The 25146-nt window shown below is 36.8% G+C and overlaps 1 protein-coding gene across 4 annotated transcripts in view; it reads left to right on the top strand.

The window, feature by feature from the left end:
• MIPOL1 (mirror-image polydactyly 1) overlaps positions 1–25146 on the top strand; it is a 470789-nt gene that overhangs the window by 343014 nt on the left and 102629 nt on the right. For all 4 annotated transcript variants that reach the window (XM_020991342.1, XM_020991354.1, XM_078150326.1 and 1 more), the window contains exon 12: positions 10226–10320. In XM_020991342.1, coding sequence (XP_020847001.1) covers positions 10226–10320 — 95 coding nt within the window. The remainder of the gene's footprint in view (positions 1–10225; positions 10321–25146) is intronic.

Consider the following 25146-nt stretch of genomic DNA (forward strand, 5'->3'; position numbering starts at 1 on the left):
ACTAGAATCAGGAAGACTTGAGTTCAAATCAGGCATCAGACATTTATTTACTACCTGTATGACTCTAGGCAAGTCATGACCTCAGTCTGCCTCAGTTTCCTCAACTGTAAAATCGGGATAATAATAGCTACTTCCCAAGGTTGTAAGGTTCAAATGAGATAATATCTGTAAAGCATTTAGCATAATGCTTAGTATAGGTAGTAGGTTATTCCTTCCCTCTTCTCTCCATTTATGCAAGCTCTCACTGAAGTTTTGTGCCACGTTATATGATGATTCTCTTTTTGTGAGGTTATGCAGTTCTTAAGTCCATAGTGCTGCTCCTTTACATCCATTTCTCCAATTTCTTTAAGTTCAGTGTATATTTTTATGCCTTTGTATGCTTTCTTACCCCTTGATGATCCCTTTTTAAAAATACCACAGATAAGTCTCTGTCTCTATCTCTGACTCTCTCTCAAATAACCTCTGAACACGGTGATTTTTTTTTCTTTGTAATTAAACTTACTTAGCTTTCTTTTATTTTTATTGTTTAGGGTGTTTGTAATTTGAATATTCTGCTTATTCCTGTTTGTTTTGTAGTTGTTTGAATACCTGGAATAGCTCTTGTTTCTTGAATGTCCATTGTTTTTCCTTTATAATTTGACTCAGGTTTGTAGGATATGTCATTTTGGATTGTAGGGTTGGCTCCTTTTCTTTTTGGAATATACTATTCCTTTCTCTTCTGCAATTTCTGATATGTGCAAAAGTTTTGTGTTAACTTGAATTTCCTTTCCTTTTATTTGAAGTTATCCTGGCCACTTGCACTATCTGTTGCTTGTCATTGAGATTGTTCAATTTAATCACAATATATCTTGGGGTTTGAAATTTTGTTTTTTTGTTTGTTTTCCCTAACCTGCTGTTTGTTTTATTTCTGTATCCAGAGCTCTAAATTCTGACTGGTATTCATTCTCAGTTTCTTCTCTTATGGATTTCATTTTTCTTTTGAAGCATTCCAGAATTTACTGTTAGTCTTTCTTGCCTCGAGATTTGGTTTACTTAAATTTATCTTATAATATTTGTTAAGAGAGCTTTGTGATCTCTCTTATGGTTTAGTATTCATCCATCTTTGTAATTTTAGGATTCTCTGTATTGGTTACCTGCTTGTGCTCTGAAATTTTATTTCATTTTCTTTTTCCTTTTGGAATCTTTTGTGTTTCAACCTTCTTCCCCATCATTTACTTTCTGACTCCTCCTCCTTGGTTGTTGGGTACTCTCAAGGCTAGTCTGCAGAGCTGCTGCAGTTTGTTCCTGAGATGGGGAATTTCAGGTTCATCAGTCTGGAGTTTTGCCCTGAGTAGCCTATGGGGCGCAGGAATGTCCATGCATACTATACATGCATGCTGGCCCCCTAATCCAGTTCCTCCCTTTGGTTCTCTTCCTTTCTTTATGTAGTTGGGATGAATAATAATCTGGTTTTTGCTGGGGACAAGAAGAAGGACATGGAGAGTGTTTCAGGGAGTGTCTTTCTTTTACTGAAAGTCCTCTAACCTAGGACCACACCTAGGTTAAACACATTAGGTTCTCTACCTCCTCTTGCCTCTTCCAGCCCCCCACCATTCCACATGACTGGGCAAAAGACAAAATCAGTGTCTACTACTTTTCATGGGCTGGAAATAGGGCAAGTGCTGGGGTGTATCAAAAAATCTGTTTAGCGGGAGAGGATCTCATTATAGGTGTCAGGCTCAAACCTATGGGTTAGTTTATAAATCTGATGATAGAGAAGAGGCTGGTTGTGGAGAGATGCTAAATAAATACTTTAAAGATTAGCATTCTCTGGTAGCATGCATAAAAATTTTGCCACATCAAGGTGGTTTCATCTTTGTTCTGTGGATTCTGCTATAATTGTTCTACATTTAATGCATAATTCCTTTTTTTTCCCCCAAATAGTAAGAGTTAATAGCATCTGAAGAAAGTGTCTATCTAATCCATTGGACCTGTGATCTAATAGTAACAGATTTTTTTAATGTAATTTTTCATGATTGTTTAAACTTTTTAAAATAGCCTATAGTTCTAGATCTAGATCTATATAAGCAGCATGGTGTAGGAGAAAGAGACCTGACATTTCAGCCAGGTAGACCTAAGTTCAAATCTTGCTTTTTACACATGCTGACTTCCTGACTTTATACAAATCACTTAACCCCTCTGTGCTTGAGGCCACTCTCTAAAGGCTCTTTAGTTACAGAGAAGGTGCTAATTTGCATTGATAGAAGGAGTTTCCTCTTCTGAGAGAACCCTATATCAATAAAATAAGAAAGTTCTAATTGCTGTTCCTATCCCCTGGTTATAGCTCAATAATCAAATATTTCTCTCTGTGTATAGACCAGCAGGAAACAACTACATCTTAAGATTATAAAATAAATATACAATCATGCTATTTTTCATTGAGACATACAAGAAAGTTCTTTCCTTGTAGAATTACTAAAGTTAATCTGGTAAATAATATTTAAAGTACTTATTTACTTGTTAAAAACTGAGATGTCTAATGAAAATGTTAGTCAAGTTCACTTGATAAAACTTGCTTCACTAACATTACATTTGGCAAATATTTCTTTATAGTCAGTGTTTTAATTGTCTCTTAGGTATGTTGAAAGGTATAGAAGAAATTCTACCCAAGTGCTTGCCATTGACTGAGTAGAGATTGCATAATTCTGAAAATTTTTGCTGGCAAGACAAGTTTTGTTCAGCAGGTGTTCAGGTTATGGAGTGTACTAGAGGTACAATCAGAAAGCATACAAGATCCTTTGAACAAACAAACAAAACTCCGTTGGCTAAAATGCTCACTGGAGAAGGACATTGGCATGTACAGAAATGTTTATTGCACTTTAAAGTTGGGCATATATGTAAGTGCTGCATACTGTCGTAGTCCCAGGAAAGACAACCTGGATAAAAGAAGGGCATCTAGAACAATGGTATCCAGACTTTTTGGATCACCACCCCATCATTAAAAATTTTTGGCATGCATCCCTATGTATGTGTACTTTACAAATTGCATTCAAGCATTTCTATAATAATAATTATATACATTGCAAAATTTACACAAATTAAACATCTTTAAAAGATAAAGATGAAATGATATTTGTCTCTAGAATCAATAGCCACTGTAGTTTGAGTAGAGAAGTGACATGGTCAAACCTAAGCTTTAAGAAATTCACATTGGCTAGCTGCTGTGTGGAAGATAGATTAGAGATGGGATGATTTAAGCAGGGCCCTGATCAAAAGACTGTTGCAGTAATGTAGATGAGAGGTACTGAGGGCCTCAACTAGGGTGATGGATTTGTGAGTAAAGAGAGGAAACAGATGTGAATAATGCTTTGGTGGTAGGGAAGAAAATAGGATTTGATAACTGATTGGATGTATTCAGTGAAGAAAAGTGAGGAATTAAAGATGATATCAACATTATGAACCTAAACGAATGAATAGAAGGAAGGTAGTCATGCCCTTAAAAGAAATAGAGAAGTTCAGAAGAAAAAAATTAGTTTAGGGAGAGAGAAAATATGAGAGATGATATACAGATGCACAATCCACCCATACCAATTCATCCTGTAAGACTCATTCCATACCACCCAAAATGAAAACTAGGAGAGCTCTCACTCACCAGCCAGTGGCCTGAAAGGCCCTCCAGGAGGAACTTGTCATAACCATGAGGCAATCTAGAGCACAAGGGATGGGGAAGGGGAAGTATTTATTCAGTTTCTGCTGTGAGTGCCCAGGTTAGTCAAAACATGTTTCTTAAGCACTGACTATGTACTAGGAATTGTGCTAAGTGATGGAGAGCCAAAGAAAGACAAAAACATAGTCTCAAAGATCTCATATTCTAATGTAGGAAGCAACATGCAATAACTTTACATACAGGAGATAGATAGAGAGATAGATAGAAAGCAAGAAAGAATAAATGGAAGGCCATTTCAGAAGGAAGAGTAAGGGGGCCTCCTACAAAATATTTGAGATTTGGGCTGAGTCTTGAAAGGAATCAGGGAAGCTAAGAATATTTCAGTCATGGGCCATGACCAGTAAAAAGGCATAGACTCCGGAGATGGAACATTCTGTGTGAGCAATAGCAAGTAGTTTAGGATAGCCAGATCTTTTCTTAGTGTGTGGAGGGGAGTAAAGTGAAAGAAGAAAGATAGGAAGGATCCTGGTTGTAAAGGGTTATAAAGACAGAGGATTTTATATTTGACTCTGGAGATAATAGAAAGCCACTCCTACTGACTAGGAAATGACATGATTAGATTTGCACTGAAGAAAGATCACTTAACATAGATTGGAGTAGAGAGAGACATGAGGCATGAAGGCTATTATAGTAGTCTGAGTGTGAAGTGATGAGGGCTTATACCAGAGTGGTGGCTGTGTGAGTAAAGAGAAACATGGATAAGATACATTTTTACAGATATCATCTCATTTAATCCTCACAGCAACACTGGGAGGTAGGTGTTATTATAAGCCCCGGTTTTTTTTTTTTGGTTTTATTTATTTGTTTATTTATTTTACATTTACATTCCTATTAAACATATTTTCACATTAATGAAGTTGTAAGTACAAATTAAAACCAATAGGAGGAACCATCAGAAAGATGAAACAAAACTCAACAGAAGGTAAAAATAAGTGATAGCGATTCGACCTCCATAGTTCTTTCTTTGAATGTGGACAGCATTTTCCATCCCGAGGCCTCTGGAGATGTCCTAGATCCTTGTAATGCTGAGAAGGGTTCAGTTTAACAATATTAGTCGTCGCATAACATGGCTGCTATTGTGTACAAAGTCCTCTTGGTTCTGCTCACTTCACTCAGCATCAGACCATATAAGTCTTTCCAGGTTTTTCTGAAATCAGCCTGTTCATCATTTCTTATAGCACAATAGTATTCCATTACATTCATATACCACAACTTGCTCAGCCATTCCCCAATTGATGGGCATCCTCCCAATTTCCAATTCCCTGCCACCACAAAAAGAGCTGCTATGAATATTTTTGTACATGTGGGTCCTTTTCCCATTTGTTTGATCTCTTTGGGATATAGCCCTAGAAGTGCTATTGCTGGATCAAAGGGTATGCACATTTTTGTAGCCCTTTGGGCATAGTTCCAAATTGTTCTCCAAAATGGTTGGATCATTTCACAACTCTACCAGCAATGTATTAGTGTTCCAATTTTCCCACATCTTCTATGAGCCCCATTTTATAGTTGTAAGAACTAAAGACCAACAGAAAGTAAGTGACTTGCCTGGGATCATGCAGGTTGTGTCTGATCTGAACTCAGCTCTTCCTGACTCGAGGCCCAGCGCTCCATCCACTGCATAGTAAATAGAGAGAAACTAAAGACTGTCTGGGAAATGAGGATGATATTATGGCAGAGATGATGGCTTGGGAAAGAACTGAGGGGTGAAAGGGATGTAGATTCTGGTGAGAATGATGAGCAGGGGTAGGTGTCATAAGTATAGAAAGGTGAGGTTATCAAAGATTATGATCTGATAAAGGAATTTCAGAATTCATGAACATGAAAGTGGAACACTTGTGGGTAATAAGAAGACCAAAGGTTAATACATCTCTGTGTGTGGCTGAGGTGGGTCATGAGAATTGAGTAGAATGAGGACTGAGACATTATGGTATTAAGAAAGCATCAGCATGTATTTTGAAATCCTTTTTTATGAGGACAACAGCTGAGACAGAGAAAACAGCTCAGAGGCAGGTACTGAATTCATTGAAGACAGAAAGAGAATGTTCTGGGGGACAGTAGATAATGGCTACCAGGATCTGGTTTGGATAATACAGTTGAACAGAAGGAGAAGTGTCTTAATGAAGAGGGTCGAGGGAGTAGCAATGGAAAACAAGTACAAGTACAACTCCTGCACCAGGACCAGTGAGTTGGGGGAAATGGGCAATGAATCAAGTCAAGTTAATCTATTAGGTGGCTACTTCTGTGCCAGGACCTGTGATATAAAAAAAGGTAAAAAACAGCCCCTGCTCTCAAGAAGCCCACAGTCTAATGCAGGAGACAACATACAAACAATTACATGTGAACAAGATATACGTAGGATAAGTTGGAGATAATCGATAGACAAAGGCATTATCATTAAGGGAGCTCAGGAAAGGCTTTCTTGTAGAAAATGAGATTTTAGCTGGGACTTGAAAGAAGCTAGAAGAGGCCAAGAAATGTGGGGATGATAAGAAAGAGAATTCGGCCAGTGAAAATACCCAGAGCCAGGAGATTGAGTGAGTGAAAAGTGAGATGAGTGAATGTACAGCCAGTCGTGGAAAAGGTGGCTAGGAATTGTGTTATCAGGAGGGATATAGGTCTCAGTGAGTGCCAAAATATTAATGGAGTGTAAAAGAGGTAGGTTTGATAAAGATATGGTCCACTGTTGAATATCATTTTCAAAAGGTTACTTGTTATCTGCCAGTGTCCTCATTGATGACATCTTCAGTTCATGTATAGATGATTCTCATAAAGATTTTGTTGAAATTAATGTATATTGGTCAGTAGTTAATTAATGTTCTCTTAGCCACCTTTTTTGGTATTAATAAGGCCTGAATTTTTTCCATATCTTTGATATCTTTCCCTCTTTCAGATTTTTTGGGTTCTAATCTCTCAGTGCTCTCAAAATTATGTTACCTCCAGTATTGATCTTCTCTGGACATACTTGGTCCAATATGACTGATTTTTTCCTCTTTGTTTTCTTTTAGTGCCTTTTCTATCTTCCCAATAAGCACATCTAGGATTGTGATGTTTGAATCTAAGTGTAATGGTTCTACTATCCTTGATAGAGAAAACACTTTGCTATAATGATTTTTAGCTTCTTTTTTACTTTTCTTTTGGTTATCTTCTTCCATTTCCATCCTTCAATGCCGTTGGAGTGATTTCACTTAGTTGAATGACTAAATCGAAGAAGCCAGGGCTTCTTTAAAGTGGTTTTACTTGTTAGTACTTATTTCTGCTTTATGAGACCATACTGCTCTTAATTGTCCATCATCTTTTTTGGTAAGATTTTACAAATATCCTAACCTTTATATCCTGATCCTTGTTTCCTTTGTCAACCATCTCTCTGTGGCAAGTAAGTCAGATGCTTGCTAAAGAGTCTTCTTGGAGGGGCAGCTAGGTGGCACAGTGGATAGAGCACCGGTCCTGAAGTCAGGAGGACCTGAGTTCAAATCCAGCCTCAGACCAAACACTTGACACTTACTAGCTGTGTGACCCTGGGCAAGTCACTTAACCCCAGTTGCCCAAAAAAGCAAAACAAAACAAAAAAAGAGTCTTCTTGGTGGTCTTATTATAGCAATCAGTTTAGTTAAAATTTTGTTACAAAATTATTGTAATTACCTTCAGTATAATTTCTTTTGTCTATTCTTGCTATAAAATAAAAGAAAGACATAAGTTACAGATAAATTGAAGGATGGCTCACAAGTATTCCTTAAAATGGCAAAGAAAGGAGTTGATGGAATAGACTTTATTGTACAAAATAAAAGAAAGACATAAGTTATAGATAAATTGAAGGATGGCTCACAAGTATTCCTTAAAATGGCAAAGAAAGGAGTTGACGGAATAGACTTTACTGTACACTCAAAGGCAAAAAGAAACATTATGGGATATTTGGTCATTAGATTGCCATCATAATTGTCATCACAATTATAAGTAATTAGAAAAATATTACTGTGTAAAATAACTGTAGCTTATGCCCCAATATTGGTTCTGAGGTTGAAGAATAGAGAAACTATAGAAAAACTTGATAATGCCCTCTAAATTAAACCAACATACATTCTGATACTTGACTTCAATCCAAACGTAGGAAAAGGTGACAATAGGAATAAAAATATGTGAGAAAGTATGGTTCATGAAGAAGGAATGAAAGGAGTTAAAGACATAGATACACAGAAGATTCATGTCCATTTATCATGAACAGTTTCTTCAAGAAAAGAATTGGTATATGCTGGACATGGCAAGCACCAAATAACACCACAAAAAGAAATAGATTATATTTCAAAAAACAGGAATATACTTGTTATTCATGTTGGAGTTATCCCTGAATCAGCTGTATGTATACAATTAGACCACTGACTTGTCAGAGCTAAAATCAGAATTGAGAAAAAGACATGCTGTGCAATTGAAATAACTTAATCCTGAACTATTTAAACAAGTAATTGACAATCAAAAATAGGAAATGGACAACAATATGTACACAAGTGAGTAAATACAAAGTAATTTTGTGAGGGAAGGAGTGCTAATAAGTAAAGTAATCAGAAAAGCTCTCATGTAGGAAGTGGCACCTGGGCTGTGATTTAAAGGTGGGAATGTGAAGAGGCAAAGATGAGGAGAGTCCATTCCAGAGAAGAGAACCACTTGTTCAAAGGCATGGATGGGAGAGAAGGAAGGTCAAATACAGGAAAGAGCTTGAAGGGTTACTTTGACTTAAACAATGAGTTCATGAAAAAGAGAAATATTGAGCCTGAAAACATAGATAGGAGCCAGTTTGTTAAGGGTTTCAATGCCAGGCTAAAGAGTTTTTTAGTTCAATTTAGAGGAAATAGGAGGTGTTAAAGAATTTTGAGTTAAGTATAAGGGTGATTGGTCAGATCTGTGTTTTATGAATATCAATTTGGCCATTTTGTTGAGGTTAGGAAGGAAAGAGACTGAAAGCCAAGGGGTAAATTTTACGTTGGTGCTTTTCTTCCCATGGGGCAGAACCCCAAACAATGGGTGAAAGTAACAAGGAGGCAAATTTAGGCTTGATGGTAGTAAAATAATCTGTTAAAGTTATGAGCTTATTTTAAGCCTAGGAGCAATAGAATCCATCCTACAATTCACATGGTTTCCTCCTTTGTAACTTTAACAGAGTTTATTTTACATGAAAAGTTATGAGTTCAATTACAATCACTCTGACACCCCATTTAGATTCATTCATAACAGGTAGAGGTTGAGCCCTCTGCCTCTGGCCTCTTTTGTTGAGGCAAAAATCAGATTACTGAAAATGTTCAGTTAATAAAACAACAGATTATTTATACAGAGAGAGACTAGTCAGGCACTAGAAGAAATGGCAAGTTGAGTGAAAAACAGATGTCTTCCAAGTACTCTCAGTCAGTGAGTACACTGGTGGAGTCTGGCTGAGTTTTCTGCTTTGAGATGCTTGTAGAGCTAATGACCATCCTCACTATCTCCTTTCTCTGCCATAGTTCAGTCCCACCTTTTCTTTCTCCTTTTGATGTTTAGCCCTGGGCTGCAGGTCCTTCATATTCCATATGACCCTTCTCCTTCCTTTTCATTTCCAGCACTTTGCCATCTCTGTCTTTTTGTTAGATAGTACCTCCCTTTTCTTAGAGCATAACCAACTATCTCATTAATGTCGTGGGACTCTGAAATATAAGTTTTTGTGGAGTGTGATGAAATGAATTCATTTTGAACTATTGCTTTTGAACTCTATGAGCAAAGGAGAAAAGAATAGGTCTATCAAATTTCTATAACTGTGACTAGGGGTAGGTACTTCAAAAAAAATAATCTCTGGCATCTAGACTACTTGTTGGATATGCTAGAGTAGAAAGACCTTTCATGAATAAGTTGGGTTAGATAGCCACTGAGGTCTCTTCCATCTGTCAAGTTTTGTGATTCTATAGATATTGCAGTATATTTATTTGAAATGATTATCATCAGAGAACATTAAAATACCAAATTAATGAGATCAACTTTGGATCTTATGGATCTTTTCCCCCCAAGGAGAATCCAGAAAAATGGCCTGGCTACACACTTAGAATTTTCTGAGTTTCATTGGTAATAATAATAACAATAACAATAATAATATAGAACTGTAATATTTTAGGGGTAAACCTATGGAATAGTGTTAAATTGGCTCCAAATTTAAAATATATCAGTAAATTGATTACCTGTATAACATTTAATGGGATTTTATGGCATAACAAATAAAGCTAGCCTTGATACCAGGGAGAGCTGGGTTCAATACCCTCTCCTGACAGTGTAAGTTCCTTAATCTCTGAGTACTCTGGGCAACTCTCTAAGACTATAGGTTTCAGGTAAAGGGCTGACCTGTATTGTTTGTTACAGGGAGTTGCCTCAAAGACAGTTCTCTATAACCAATGAAATTAAAGGCCATTCCTTATCTCTGACATTCACATAGCAGTATTATATGGAAGTTTTTTAAAAAAAAATAATGAAAATAGCTCCTTTCATAAATTCTCAACCATCTGTTTGCAGGCTAAGTTGTTATCTATGCAACAAGATAGAGAAACTGCCATTCAACAATATAAAAAATTAAAAGAAGAAATCCAGACACTGCGGATTTACTACAGGTAAGATTACATCTATTTTAGCCTAGAGTTGGCTAAGTAGGACCTTTTTCTGCCTGATCTTACAACTTAAGGAAGTGTTCTTATGAAATCAAACTCTGTTTACTTAAACTTTTTTGCTGTAAAAAGAAAACATAGGCTGTGTCATAAAGTACGCATCTTTTCAACTTTTTTCCCTTTAATGAAAGATTATTACTATAGTCAAGAAAAGATTGCTTTACCACCAGTAATACAAAGAAATGTCATAATTCATAATTAATTGTATAGTAGAGTCTCCATTGACTATTGAAATTTATGGTAATATAAGTATAGATGTTAAGATACATTTAAAGGGATGTTATATTAGCAAGTATTGTTCATTTTATTACTAATCTTGGCTATTGATCCATTACAGTGTATTAAGGGAAGCTCCTAAGTGCCTATGGGTATGGAATAATACACATGTGTATCATGGACATGTATATATGTGCATATACATATATGTGTGTATATTTTTTTTATATATTTACTTCTGCCTCTAAAATTATACAAAAGAGTTATGATCGCTTTCTATTTCTTGCCTTCCCAGTGGGGAAAGAAGGGAGAAGAGTTGGAGGAGAAAGATGATTTGCAACTGAAAATAAAATTAAATAATAAAAAATAAACTATATAATAGAAGAAAATTATTCTGACATAGTATATGAGCATCTTTTCACCAAACCTCAGATGCCTAAAGTGGGAAATGCAAGAACTTATTCTCTGTGATTAAAACCTCTTAGTTAGCACTTCATGAGTCCTGTTATTAAATTTTCTTTACAAGTAACAAAGCTCAAGCATTGTTCTCAGACCTGTCTTTTACCCATTTGTCCTTAACAGATACCATTAGTTGGAAGAGATTTTCAAAGATCAGAGTTTGGTAACACCTTGTTACTGCTGAAACTGTTTAGAGTGGCACTATATTCTGGGCATAGTAAATCACATTTGCATTTGTCATAAATTCTTGCCTCTCAAGAAGCAATCTCATTGCCAGTTTTAAACAAGAAAAAACAAATTACCACCAGCTGCCAGGACTGCCCATTCCACTTTCTGTTGCAGTAAGTGGTGCATTACTTAAGTCTGTTCTCTTCCCATTCTCCCTTAATGGTAATGGTAGTCCTGGTCAGATCTGTTAGGGCTGTAGCTTCCTTTCGCTATTGTAATGTAATAGGGTTGGGATCATTAAATTAGCTTCCTCTTCTCCCTACTTCCAGTTTTAGGAGAACCAACCTAACTGGACAGTAGCAGTATACTCTCTAGAGCCCTCGATGTAGTCCTACCATTGCTACTTCTAAGGAACAGGATGACAACATTTTTAGGACCCAAAATCCCCTTTGGCAGAAGAAGGACCAGCAGTGAGAATGGCTGATAATAACTTGGTCAAAGCAGCAGTATATGCTTTCCTGATCCTTCTTTTCCTTTAATTCCTTTCTCAAGAAATTCAGTATATGGCTCATAGTCTTTCTTTGCATCCCTGTGGTACAGGACTTCAACGTGCGTGTTAATATCTCTTCAGACATTATAATCTCCCATTTCCCAATCCCTTCAATACCCATGACCTACTCTTTGACTCCACCTCAGCTATACACAGTGATGATATCACCCTTGATCTCACCATTAATTTAACGAAAGTGTTCTACTTCCATGAACAAAAACTCCCATATGTTGTTATCAGATCATGATGTGCTATCATGCTTTCCATTTCTCCATGTGTGTTCTTCTTTCTAAACCTATTCTTCATCCTGACTAACCTCCAGTCCTTCCATCCATCATCAGTCTCCTAGGCTATCACCTCTGTTCTGTCTATACTTTCCTCCCTTCCCAAACCTGACCCTATAGTTAACCAATTCACCTCTATACTGTTTTCTGCCCTTGAATCTCCTACTCCCAGTATCTGCCGCTTTTGTTCCTACTCACATGTGCACAGTGCCTGGCACATAATAGGTGCTTAATAAATGTTTTTGAGTGGAATGGAATAAAATGAAAAGAAATCATTCAACAAAGTTCACTGTAAATTTGTTATTGAATTTCAAGTAGGCCCTCTCCTCAGCAAGACAGTCCTATTATTCCTAATTGATTTTCTACAGACTATTCTAGACTTTCTCTTCTCCTCTCATTCTTCCACACCATCCTGTGCCCCCTTCCTTTCAGAGGCAAATCTTGCCTCTTTAATGAGAAAATGCAAATGGTTCACTGTGAGCTCCCTCTTCTTTACCTTTCAAAATCCTCTAACATCATTCCTCATTCTCTCTTCCTTCATTCAAGTCTTTGATGAAGAGGTGATCCTTTTTCTTGCCAAGGCCATCTCCTCTACATATGCTCTTAATCACATTCCCTCATGTCTTCTCCAGCATATTGTCCCCACAATACTTTTCTCTCTCTCTAATCTTCAGTTTCCCCTGACCTACTGTGTTCCTCCCCACTGCCTACAGACTTGACCAAGTCTCATCCATTCTGAAAAACTCTCATTAGATGCAAACATTCTTTAGTTCTTTTTCTTTTCACAGTCAAATTCCTTAAAAAAGGAATTTTACTCACTTACCAACTCTTTGTAATTTGGCTTCTGAAATAAGAAACAACTCTCTCTAAAGTTACCAATGATATCTTAATTAACCAGTTTGGTTAATTAACCAATGATATCTTAATTAACCAGATGGTCTTTTGAGTATAATAGTGATGAGTATAATAATAATTTTCATCGTTGAAGTCTCTGCAAATGTCTCTTACATACTTTCTTCTATGTTTTTATGGCACTGTTCTCTCTTGGTTCTCCTTATACCTATCTATATATCCTTCTCAGGTTCTCATTTCCTGGTTCATTTTTTAACATCACATCCCCTAAGTCAGTATACTCTGTCTGGCTTCTCTTTTATTCTCTCTTTATATTATCTCTGTATTTGATCAACAGCCATGATCTCTATGCAGATAACTCACACATTTGCATATTAACCCTAGTATTTCTCCTGGGCTCCAGCCTATTGGATATTTCAAGCTTCATGACACATAACTTCTTAAACTCCACTTTCTCAAACAGAATACATTGTCTTTTTCCTTTCCAGACTTCCCCTATTTCTATCAAGGCCACCACCATCCCATTTTATTTCTATTAAATATTTTGGCTGTTTGATTCAAGCGTCCAGTTTAGTACAGTGTATAGTTGTATGGGAGCATGAGTCATACTAATATAATTATTGTTTCCCAAAATACCCGACACTGGACCTGGAGGTATCTAAAGGTCCAGAAATAAGAAAATCTTATTCTGTACACAGAGTGTATGTGTATCGTGTGTGGGTGCATACATAGGTATATATATCTTGCCTCTCCAGATAGAGTATAAACTCATTGAGGCAGGGATTATTTCATTTCCATGTTTTCATCTCCAGATCTTAGCAGAGTATCTGACACAAAGTAGGTACTTGATAAATATTTATTGATTTATTGATTCCCTCATGTCTTCATATTTACTGTCCTTATTCATAAACCATCTGACTCTGTAGTCACAAGAAGTTAATCTCCATCATAGCCCCATAATGATCATAGATTTGAGTACAGTCAGCAGAAGTTTCCTGTAGCGGCACTTGTATCAGGTAATGTTGCCAACCGACAGGTTTGTACCTACAATCCCATTCTGAAACATCATTAGAGGCAGAGATTCCATCATTTCCACTGGCAACCCAATCCAAGAGCTCTGATATCAGAAAGCTAATTTGATATTAGCTGTATCCTTCATGAAACTTAAACAGTTCAACTTTTTTTCTTCAGTACAAATAAATGGAAGAAAATTATTCAGCAGTCTCTATGACATTTTATTGAAGACATTCTTTCTAAATCACCCACAAAAATGGATTCTAAAACTCCTAAACTTACCTTCTAAAATTTCTTTTACTCATTAGAATAGCTTTGATACTATTTTGAAGAAAATTAAAATTTTAGGCAAGCATTTGCAGAATAAAAAAACTTTATACAATTATGCATTTTCTATTTTCTTTTGATACACTTATTATTCAATACAACTTCATATCACTTCATATGTAGTTAATGGATTATTTAACCCCTTCTCTTCTGTTCATTATTATAATACTCTAACAAATTTATCTCTGAATTACAGCAAGAAGCTTCATAAGAATTAGAGTTGTAAGGAATTTTATAGAACTCTTCTCTATGCCCCCTGTTTTGGAATTAAAGCCCATAGAGATGAAGAGACTTCCCATGGTCACACAGAAATGACTAGTAGAAGTGATATTCACACTCAGGTCCTCTGGTTCAGATTCAGATTATTGAATGTATTTTATCTGTATAAGCAATTTACAGTTTGTTTGGACTACACTGTTATTTTATCAGAAATTATTATATTGGTACTTTCAGTTTTATCCTGAGATGATGATGATAATTAGTAATTAATAAGTAATCATTAATTACTTATAGCTTAAGGCAGTTAGATAGAATAGTGATGAACTGCTGGCCTTGGAATCAGAAAAACCTGAGACAGACAGAGACAACAGACAGAAAGAAAGAGAGATGGCATCCAATTTAAAATGTCTAATACTAATTAAATATCTGGTACTATAGTACCAGAGCTCAGTAGAGAGACTAAGCCTGGATATAATAGATCTTGAAGTGATATTTGTAAAGATGGTAATTAAACTAATGAAAACTGATAAGGTTACCAAAAGAGAGGGTATATAGAGAAAAATGAGTACCCAAGATAGAGTCCTTGGTTACACCTAAGCAGAGGGAGGAGTACCTATGATTATCATGCAAAGAAAAATTTAAAGGGAAAAGCCAATAGGATCAAAACAGAACTGTTTAACAAAAACCAGGGAGGAGAAAATATCCAAGAGAAGGAAGTGTCCAAGGTCAATAGTGTCAAAGTGTTAAATGCTGCCAACTGATCAAGAAAGATGAGGACTGAAAAAGTTTTGATTTAGCAGTTAAGAGATCTCTGGTAATACTGGTGAGAATGTCTTTAGTTAAATGATACACAAATGAAAAAGAATTTATTAGTGTAAATGAAACTGGAGAAAATTATGAAACCATCCTACTTGGGTCCCTTACAAGTTTATGTTACATGTCAACTGGTCTCTCATTCTACCAAGACAATCCTATCTCCCTAATCAGTTCACTATCACACTGACCTCAAGTAGCTGTTCTAAAACTTTTTATCCCTTTTCAAACTTGCCATAGCTCCCCTTTCCTGTATCCTTTCAGGTGAGAACCTTGCCTCATATTTCACTGAAAACGTTGAGGCTGAGAGCTCCCTCTTCTTCCCTCTTTGTTATCTCACATAACTCAGATACTTTCTGCCACTATCTCCCACTTCATGACTGTTTCACAGGAAGAGGTGGCCCTTTTCACCAAGGCAAACCTCCTTACATGTACAAGTGATCCCATTTCAAACCATCTTCTATAATAGATTGCTCTTTCATTAATATTCAGCCGCTCTTTGTCTACTGGCTGCTTCCCTGTTGCCTACAAAACATGCCTATGTCTCCCATTCTTAAAAAACCCTCACTTTATCTGTCCATAGCTATCAGCCTATATGTCTCCTCCTCCATGAGAAGGGCTTCTATAATAGCTACTTCCACTTTTCTTCTCATTCTTTTCTTAACTCTTAGGCTGACTTCTGATCTCATCATTCAACTAAAACTGCTCTTTCTAAAGTTACCACTGGTCTCTTAATTGACAAATCCAATGACCTTTTAAAAGTCTTCACCCTTTTTGCCTTCTCTATAGCCTTTGACACTGTTGGTCCCTCTTCTCCTTGCCACTATCTTTTCTCTAGGTTTTTGGGACATTGTTCTCTCTCCACTCTGCTCTTACCTATCCCACCACTCTTTCTCTTTGACCACTCTGCTCTACTCAGCTATCAGATTGATCTTACTAAGCGAGACTGACCAAATCACCACCAAGCCTTCTTCCCTCTCTACCCCGCATTCACTGAACTCCAATGGCTCTCTATTTCCTCCAGGATCAAATATAAAATTCTCTGACTTTCAAAACCCCTTTCCCAATCATAAGACAGTGTCCTGTTCTTCATTCACTGTATTCTATCTCTCTCTACGTGGAGTGCTCTCCTTTCATATCCCTGCTTCCTGGCTTCCCTGGTTTCCTTCAAGTCTCATCTAAAGTACTATCTTTTATTTTTTTTATCTTTTTTTGGGGGGGGGTAGGCAATGGGGTTAAGTGACTTGCCGAGGGTCGCACAGCTAGTAAATGTCAAGTGTCTGAGGCCAGATTTGAACTCAGGTCTTCCTGACTCTAGGGCCAGTGCTCTATCCACTGTGCCCCCTAGCTGCCACTAATGTACTATCTTTTGCAAGAATCTTTTCCCAGTTCTCCTTAATCTCACTGCTCCCTTTAAGACTACCCACCAGTATATCCAACAGAGATCTGGTTTGTACATTAGTGTTTGCATGTTTTCTCCCCCATTGGATTGAACTTTTTGAGAGCAGGCACCATTTTTCACATTTCTTTGAATTGCCAGCACCTAGCATAGTACCTGGGACCTACTAGGCACTTTATAAAATGCTAATTAAGTGACTTCCTGCAAAGCACTGTGCTAAGTGCTAGGAATAAAATAGAAAAGGAGAGACAGTCTCTGTTTTCAAGCTGGAAAGACCCAGTGGTCCATAGGGTACAGCAGCAAAGCAGATAAAAATGCACCTGTAATGTCATCTCCATCACTAAAATCACATGGGTTTCTGATGTTGAACGATTTGATGGTGCCAAGGACTTTGGAGACAAGAATTGTCTTGAGTAATGAGGATTAGAATGGATTCAGAAGTAAAAGAGAAGAAAGGAAATGTCCTCAATTACGAATGATTTTTACTGTTTTTATAGATGAGGAAACCGGTTCAGAGAGGCTAACTGACATGGTCACACAGGTACTATCAGATATGGCTTAGGAACCCAGAACTTCCTGATGTCAAGTGTGGCCTCATCCATTGTTTGAATCAAATACATATTTTTTAGAGATTTTGACTAACATATTACATTAACTAACATCTTTAAGTGTTCTTTATTTTTCATGTAAAAACATAAAGAAGCACATGTATGTCATTGATATATTTCAGCCAGAATGTGCTTTCAACTCAAATAGAAATCATGTTGATTTAAATCAGTCACAGCTTATTCTGTCAGTATCTATTAATGCCTGCCTCTGTGCTATCTTTTAATTTTTACAGTTAGTATGGTAGTCATATTATTTCAAAAGTAGTATTTGAAAGACCAAAATTCACTACTTCTTGAATTGGCTTAAGTGACTGATGATCTAGACAATTTTAGACCTTTTTGGAGAGTTTTGTTTCTCTGGGTTGTTTGCTTCTTTTTAATTTCCCACAGATTTCACTCTAGATGTCAGGAAAAGAAAATGGTGGCCTCTTAATTTTTTTATTCCCTGCTTTTTAAAATAAATCAAGATGAGGCAAAGGCAGAAAAACTCTTGAAGATAAATTTAATGTATTCCCTTAAGTACTATTCAAAAGAAGGTGTCTTTTTCAAGGAGCTGAATGCATTACCAATTGCTGTATTAATCTAGCCCTAAACAGATTCTGAAACTCTAAGGGGTCAGAGTTATACTTAGTACATGATTTTTTTTTCCTGTTGTCACAAACCTGTAGTGCTGCATTCCAAAGTTCAGGAGGCATAATAATGACGTCCTCTTCTCTAATTGAAGAAATGCCCAAGTCCCAGTGTTTACTGATTTGCAGCGCTTCCTTATATTTCCTTTTGCTTAAAGAAAATGTAAATTGAAGTGTTCAGATGATAACTGGATCCTGTTGTTTGTTGCCAGTAAAACAGGATTTAATCGACTTAGTTACAGTGATATTTGTGGTTTAATGTTTTTAACCTATCACCTGTTACCAGAGGCTTGAACAGATGGATACAGGCTCAATCTTAGGGTTCTCGACAATTAGTACTCTCTTTGATTCATGTCCTAAATTAGAATCTTTCTGAGAAAATCCAAATCTGATGAGTCCTAAGCTCTCCTTAGTAGTACATTCAGTTTCCTTCCTTTAAGCAAAAGACTAACAGTAAGTATATAATCAGTGAATAATAATTTGGGGCAGAGAAAAAAAGCTAAGAGAAAGGGGTTAATATCCCTGCTTCCCCTTAGTCAATACAGTAGGAAGTAATTACAGTCCACCTTCCTGACAGGTATCATTTCTTACCCTCTATCCCTAAAATGGTTTAGTCTCTGTTCTAGAAAAACTAAGGACATCTAATAAGAGAAATCTGATCAAGGTCACAATAACCTTGACAAGTGCCATGGTGGGACAAGTGCTGCAACCCTGGCTGCACGTGGCTCACCTCATCTCAGCTGCCATCTCCTTTCATCTGCTCTGTAGCTGCCTTCTACCTTCTGAAGTCTCACAGTTCCATGGCACTGCCATTAGTTTCTCTGGTTCCTTCTTTTTCCCTCTTCTTTCTTCCCCTTCCTAGTTGCTCTTGCTCTTCCAGCAACTCTTTCATTCTACAACATTCCAGCAAACAGAGTCTTTCACTGCTGTTTTCTAAGTGCTTCTACATACTTCACTGTGGCCCTCCTACTTCCTTCCCCTGCTCCTCACAAACTATTGGGAGAAAGAAAGAAAGGAAATCAAGGCCATTTCTATTGCTTGCTATACAGCCCCAGGGCTCTCACATGTGTTTGCTGCCTGTGCTTCCAGTCTTTCCTAGGATTTTGTGTGTATGCTTATATGAATTTGTGAATGTCAGTCTGCTATAAAATTTTGTCTTGTGTATTGACTTACCAACTGCAGGATATTCTATAGAACATAGAATTTAACACTAGGCTCATAATCTAAATACCTCAAATAAGAGGAACATGAAGAAAAGATTTACATTCAAAAGATGTTTAAAATCCTCAACTGTGTTTGATTCTCCATCTTCCCTACAATTTCTGGATTATTTCAGAAAAAAGGGGGTGGAGGCTGGGAAGTAAGGAATGATGAGGCCTTTACTCATATGAGCTTTTTCTTACCTGTTTTGTCCTTTCCTCTGTTCATAAAGATGACACTGTTGACTCACAAGCAATAGGACACGCATAGTTAATAGTTTGCACTGAACCATGTACTCTGTCCCAGGCAAACATATGCATTGAAGAGGCCATTAGAATTAAAGAAGGAAATCTTTTAGTAACTGAGCTGTTTTTCCCTCTATAAGCTTAGTGGTCTGGATAGGGAATAATCTTTCTACTTAGACTTCATTAATACATGCTGTAAACTAGCAATATCAAACTCAAAAAGAAACAAACTGATCCCTACAGGCCACTATTGACTTTTAAAAAAACACACACACGAATTAACATTATCTGTGTTGTATTTTATTTCTTTTGTTAAACATTTCTAAATTACATTTTAATCTGGTTTGGGCCTTACTCAGAGTTTTGCTGGCCTGCTTCTGGCCTGTGGGCCCTGAGTTTGACACCGGTGCTAAACAACTATGCTATTTGGCTCACTTAATGTTTGATGAAGAAAGATGTGAGGGGCAGCTAGGTGGCACAGTAAATAGAGCTGTGGCCTTGGAGTCATGGAGGACCTGAGTTCAAATCCGACCTCAGACACTTGACACTTACTAGCTGTGTGACCCTGGGCAAGTCACTTAACACCAGTTGCCTCACTAAAAAGAAAAAAAAAAAGATGTGTTCGTGCGTATACTTTGTTCTTAAAAAGAGAAGATTTATGGGACAAAAATAGTTCTATTTGAGTATTTCTGTCAACCAAATAATCAACAAGCCTGTATGCTAGGTGTCCATGATGTGTAAGGCAGCATGCTTTATATCTGGAGAGTTATCTCGTGGAAGAGGAATTAGACTTGTTCTGGTTGGCCCCGTGGAGCAAACATAACAGCAACAATTGGCAGGTACAGAGAATCTGGTTAAGACTTGATGGAATATATTGCACTTGTGGACAAAGAAAAAAAATCACCCTCACAAATGGGAGAAGCATGGTTAGAAATTCTTCTAAATGTGTGTGGAAACTGTAATGGTCTGTAATATTATACAAGTCAGTTTTGCAACCAAAAATAGCTAATGCAGTCTTAGGCTGTGTAGAGAGGCCTAACCCTTGGGACTGGGAGGAGAGTGCCTCCTGGAAGCCATCTGCCCTTCCAGGCTTCTTCTAGAGCAAGCACCCTGTGTTAAGCTTGGGAGCATCCAGACAGAGGAAGGTCACCCAGTGTGTGAAGGGTAAAAAGCCTTGCTGCCATCTCTTATGAGCCACTGGTGACACTTAGCCTATAGAAGAGATGACTCAAGAGAGACATGACAACAGTTAGACTTACCCTTTTGGTCCCCACAGGACAGAATTAAAGGCAATGGGAAGGAGATTACCGAGGCTAATTTAAGCTTGCTGACAGGAAAAACTTCCTAATAATCAGAATTGTACAAAAGTGGAAAGGAATGCCCCCAAGGCTAGTAGGTTATCCCTCCTTAGAACTTTTCAAGCATAGGCTGGATCACTGTCTATCAGAGGTTATAGTGGAGTCATATACGGGTGGACTAGGCAGCTGTTTAAGTCCCTTCCAACTCTTAAATTCTGTGATTCCAGAAAATGATAGACAGTGTTAGCTGCATATAATACTTGTTTGATGTTTCTAAAAATTGAAAAATCACATTTTATTCAAGAAAATTCAGGGCTTTTGTCCTTGTTTAAACAATTTTAGTTTTAGAAAAATACAACCTATTTTATGTGAATGGAAAGGACAGATTAGATATACTGAGTTGCAAATCCTTCTATTACATAGTAGAAGCCCTCAGAATAAGGCTAATGTGGAAGGGGGTAAAATTGTATTTTTTTCCTTTAATTCCTTCTAAGGAATACTAGCTAGTGAAAAGAATTGTTCCTAACCTCTTAGTTAGATCATTTGTCACAACACAGTTATCTTTTTTTTAATACACTCAAAATTAATTTGAAGTATTCGGCAAACCTAAAAATAGCCATGATTGGACGATCTTAGCATAAAAACATTGTTTCTTTCTTTCTTTTTTTTTTTGGTGAAGCAGTTGGGGTTAAGTGACTTGCCCAGGGTCACATAGCTAGTAAGTGCTATGTGTCTGATGTTGGATTTGAATTCAGGTCCTTTATCCACTGTGCCACCTAGCTGCCCCCAAAACATTATTTAATTTCAAAATGAAAAAAAAAATATGGATGAAGAACAAGATATAATAAAAAAACAGTATTTGTAGACTCTCAAGATCCACACCACTCACTCTTCTGCTATTGTTGGCTAGGAACACTGAATTAATATTGACATGTTGATGATATGATATGATATGCAGTATTCCTGAGGCTGGATGACACTGGCAATGAAGCCAAAGATCCTGGACCCTCCACTGTGTAATTTTGCCATTGGCCTCTTTCCACCTGTGCCTATCCCCAAAAGATAAATGTTTACCTATGGTTGGACATTTAAATATAAATGCTATCTAAATATAAATATAAATATAAATCCTAGTGTTATTTATAGTGGCTCCATTTCACTTATGTTTGAATCTCCAAATTAATTCTCTATCCTATCTTTTTCCATAATTCCAAATAAAACATTTTTTTACAAATATATGTAAATACAAAGGTTTGCATTCAATTCAGAAACCCTAAACCCAAGTTGTATGATATGACTCCTGAATTAATCAGTGTCTTAAATTTCCTTTTCTGTTAGTTCTAAGTTTTAAACCTAGGTAGACAATGACTTTGATCCCTTTTTTCCAACATATATTTAACAACAGTAAGGATTGTGTTAATTCTTTTTTTATTTCCCCATTATTTTCACAACCTTCCTGATTTTGACAAAGGGAATACAAAAGCCCATGGATTTTTAAAATTCGATTTTATTAAATATTTTCAACTCAGAAAATGGTTTTTCCTTTTCTGTAGTTTAAGGGAGAGTTGTATTATCTAGTCTAGTTAGTTTTCTTGAATTGCAAGTATAAATGTAAAGTATATGTTCTGTTTTGCAAATTAAATGAAAAAAGGGAGAAATCAGATCTTTTTTTTGGTATCTGATTCAGTATTTAACTAGAAGTTTTTCATTCTCTTATAACTCAGAAATGAAATAGCAGCAGCATCTGTTATGTTGTTGTTTTTAAGTTGTGTCTAAAACTGTTTTGTGACCCCCATAGACCATAGCACACCAAGCTTTTCTATCTTCTATCTCCCAAAGTCTGTCCAAGCTCATGTTGGTTGCGTCCATGACGCTATGTATCTGTCTCATCCTCTACCATCCCCTCCTCCTTTTGCCTTCTATCTTTTCCAACATCACGGTCTTTTCCAGTAAGTCATGTCTTTTCATTATGTGGCTAGAATATTTTAAGCTTCAGCTTCAGTATTTGACCTTCCAGTGAAGAGTTTGAATTAATTTCTTTAAGTATTGACTGATTTAATCTCCTTGTTTTCTAAGAGACTCTCAAAAGTCTTCTCCAGCACCACAATTCAAAAGTGTTGATTCTGTGATACTGTTTTCCTGATAGTTCAACTCTTACAGCCGTACATTGCTACTAGAAAAACCATAGCTTTGACTGATACAGACATTTGTTGGCAAGGTGATGATGTCTTTGCTTTTTAGGATGCTGTCCAGATTTGCCATAGCTTTCCTTTGGAGTGGAAAGAGTCTTTTAAAAAATTTCATGGCTGTAGTGGCTTTCTGCAGTGATCTTTGAGCCCAACAATATAAAATCTGACATGACTTCCATTTTTTTCTCCCTCTTTTTGTCAGAAAGTGATAGGACCAATTGCCATGATCTGAGTTTTTTTGATATTGAGCTTCAGGGCAACTTTTACCCTCATCAAGAGAATTCTTTATTCTTATTCACTTTCTGCCATCAGAGTTGTATCATCTGCATATCTGAGACTGTTGGTATTTCTCCTGGCAATCTTAATAGTCTTTTGATTTGTCCAGCCTAGCATTTCACATGACATACTCTGCATATAGATTAGATAAATAAGGTAACAATGAACAACCTCATGTACTCCTTTTCCAATCAGTTGTTCTGTGGCTGGTTCTAACTGTTGCTTCTTATCCTGCATACAGGTTCCTCAGGTGACAAGTGAGATGATCTTTGAAGATTTGCCACAGTTTTTTGTGATTCACAAGTCAAAGGCTTTAGTATAGCCACTAAAGCAGAAGTAGATGTTTCTCTAGAATTCCCTTGCTTTCTCCATAACCCATAAAGTGTTGGCACTCTAGTTCCTCTGCCTCTTCAAAATCAACCCTGCTCTAATCATCAAAACTGCTTGGTACTGGCTAAGAAATAGAATGGTGGATCAGTGGAATAGGTTAGATACACAAGACACCATAGTCTATGACTATAGTAATCTACTCTTTAATAAAACCAAAGATTCCAGCTTCTGGGATAAGAACTCACTATTTGACAAAAACTGCTGGGAAAACTGGAAAATAGTATAGCAGATACTAGTCATGGACCAACATCTTACACCCTATACCAAGATAAAGTCAAAATGGGTACAAGATTTAGATTAAAGGGTGATACTATAAGCAAATTAGGAGAGCAAGGAATAGTTTACCTGTCAGATCTATGGAGAAGAGAAGAATTTATTACCAAATAAGGGATAGAGAACATTATGAAATGCAGAATGGATAATTTTGATTACATTAAATTAAAAAGTTTTTGCACAAACAAAGCCAAAGCAACCAATATTTAGAAGGGAAGCAGAAAACTGGGAAACAATATTTATAGCCAGTGTTTCAGATAAAGCCTGACTTCTAAAATACATAAAGAACGGAGTCAAATTTGTAAGAATACAAGTCATTCCCCAATTGATAAATGGTCAGAGGATATGAACAGGCGGTTTTCACATGAAAAAATTAAAGCTGCCTATAGTCATATGAAAAAAATGCCCTAAATCAGTAATGATTAGAGAAATGCAAATCAAAACAACTTCCACCTATCAGATTGGCCAACAGGACAACATAGGAAAATGATAAATGTTGGAGAAGATGTGGGAACGTTGGAACACTAATGCATTGTGGGTGGAGTTGTGAACTGATCCAGCCATTCTGGAGAGCAATTTGGAACTATGCCCAAAGGGCTATAAAACTGTGCAAAACCTTTGACCCAGCAATACCACTTCTAGGTCTATATCCCAAAGAGTTCATAAAAATGGGAGAAGGATCTATATGTACAAAAGTATTTATAGCAGCTCTTTTTGTGGTGGCCAAGAATTGGAAATTGAGGGGATGCCCATAAATAGGGGAATGGCTGAACAAGTTGTAGTGTACGAATGGAATGGAATACTACTGTTCTATAAGAAACGATGAGCAGTGGGGCGACTAGGTGGCACAGTAGATAGAGCACCAGCCCTCGAGTGAGGAGGACCTGAGTTCAAATATAACCTCAGACACTTGACACTAGCTGTGTGACCCTAGGCAAGTCACTTAACCCCAGTTGCCTCACCAAAAAAAAAAAGAAGAAGAAATGATGAGCAGACAAACTTTAGAAAAACCTGGAAAGAAACATTGTGCTATGATCAACTTTGATAGACTTAGCAATGCAAGGATCAAAGACAATTCCAAAAGACTTATGATGGAGAATGCTGTCCACATCCAGAGAAAGAATTATGGAAGCTGAATGCAGATTGAAGCATACTATTTTCTCTTTTTTTTTTTTAATTTTTTTTGTTGTGTTTTCTTCTTACGTTTTTTCCCTTTGTTTCTAATTCTTCTTTACAAAATGACTAATGTGGAAATATGTTTATTATGAATGTATATGTATAGCCTATATCAGATTGCACACCATCTCAGGGAGGGGAAGAAAATTAGAACTCAAAATCTTATGGAAGTGAATGTTGAAAATTA

This window comes from Phascolarctos cinereus, unplaced genomic scaffold, assembly GCF_003287225.1.
Source record: "Phascolarctos cinereus isolate Bilbo 61053 unplaced genomic scaffold, phaCin_HiC Scaffold_2;HRSCAF=192, whole genome shotgun sequence".
Taxonomy (NCBI): Eukaryota; Metazoa; Chordata; class Mammalia; order Diprotodontia; family Phascolarctidae; genus Phascolarctos; species Phascolarctos cinereus.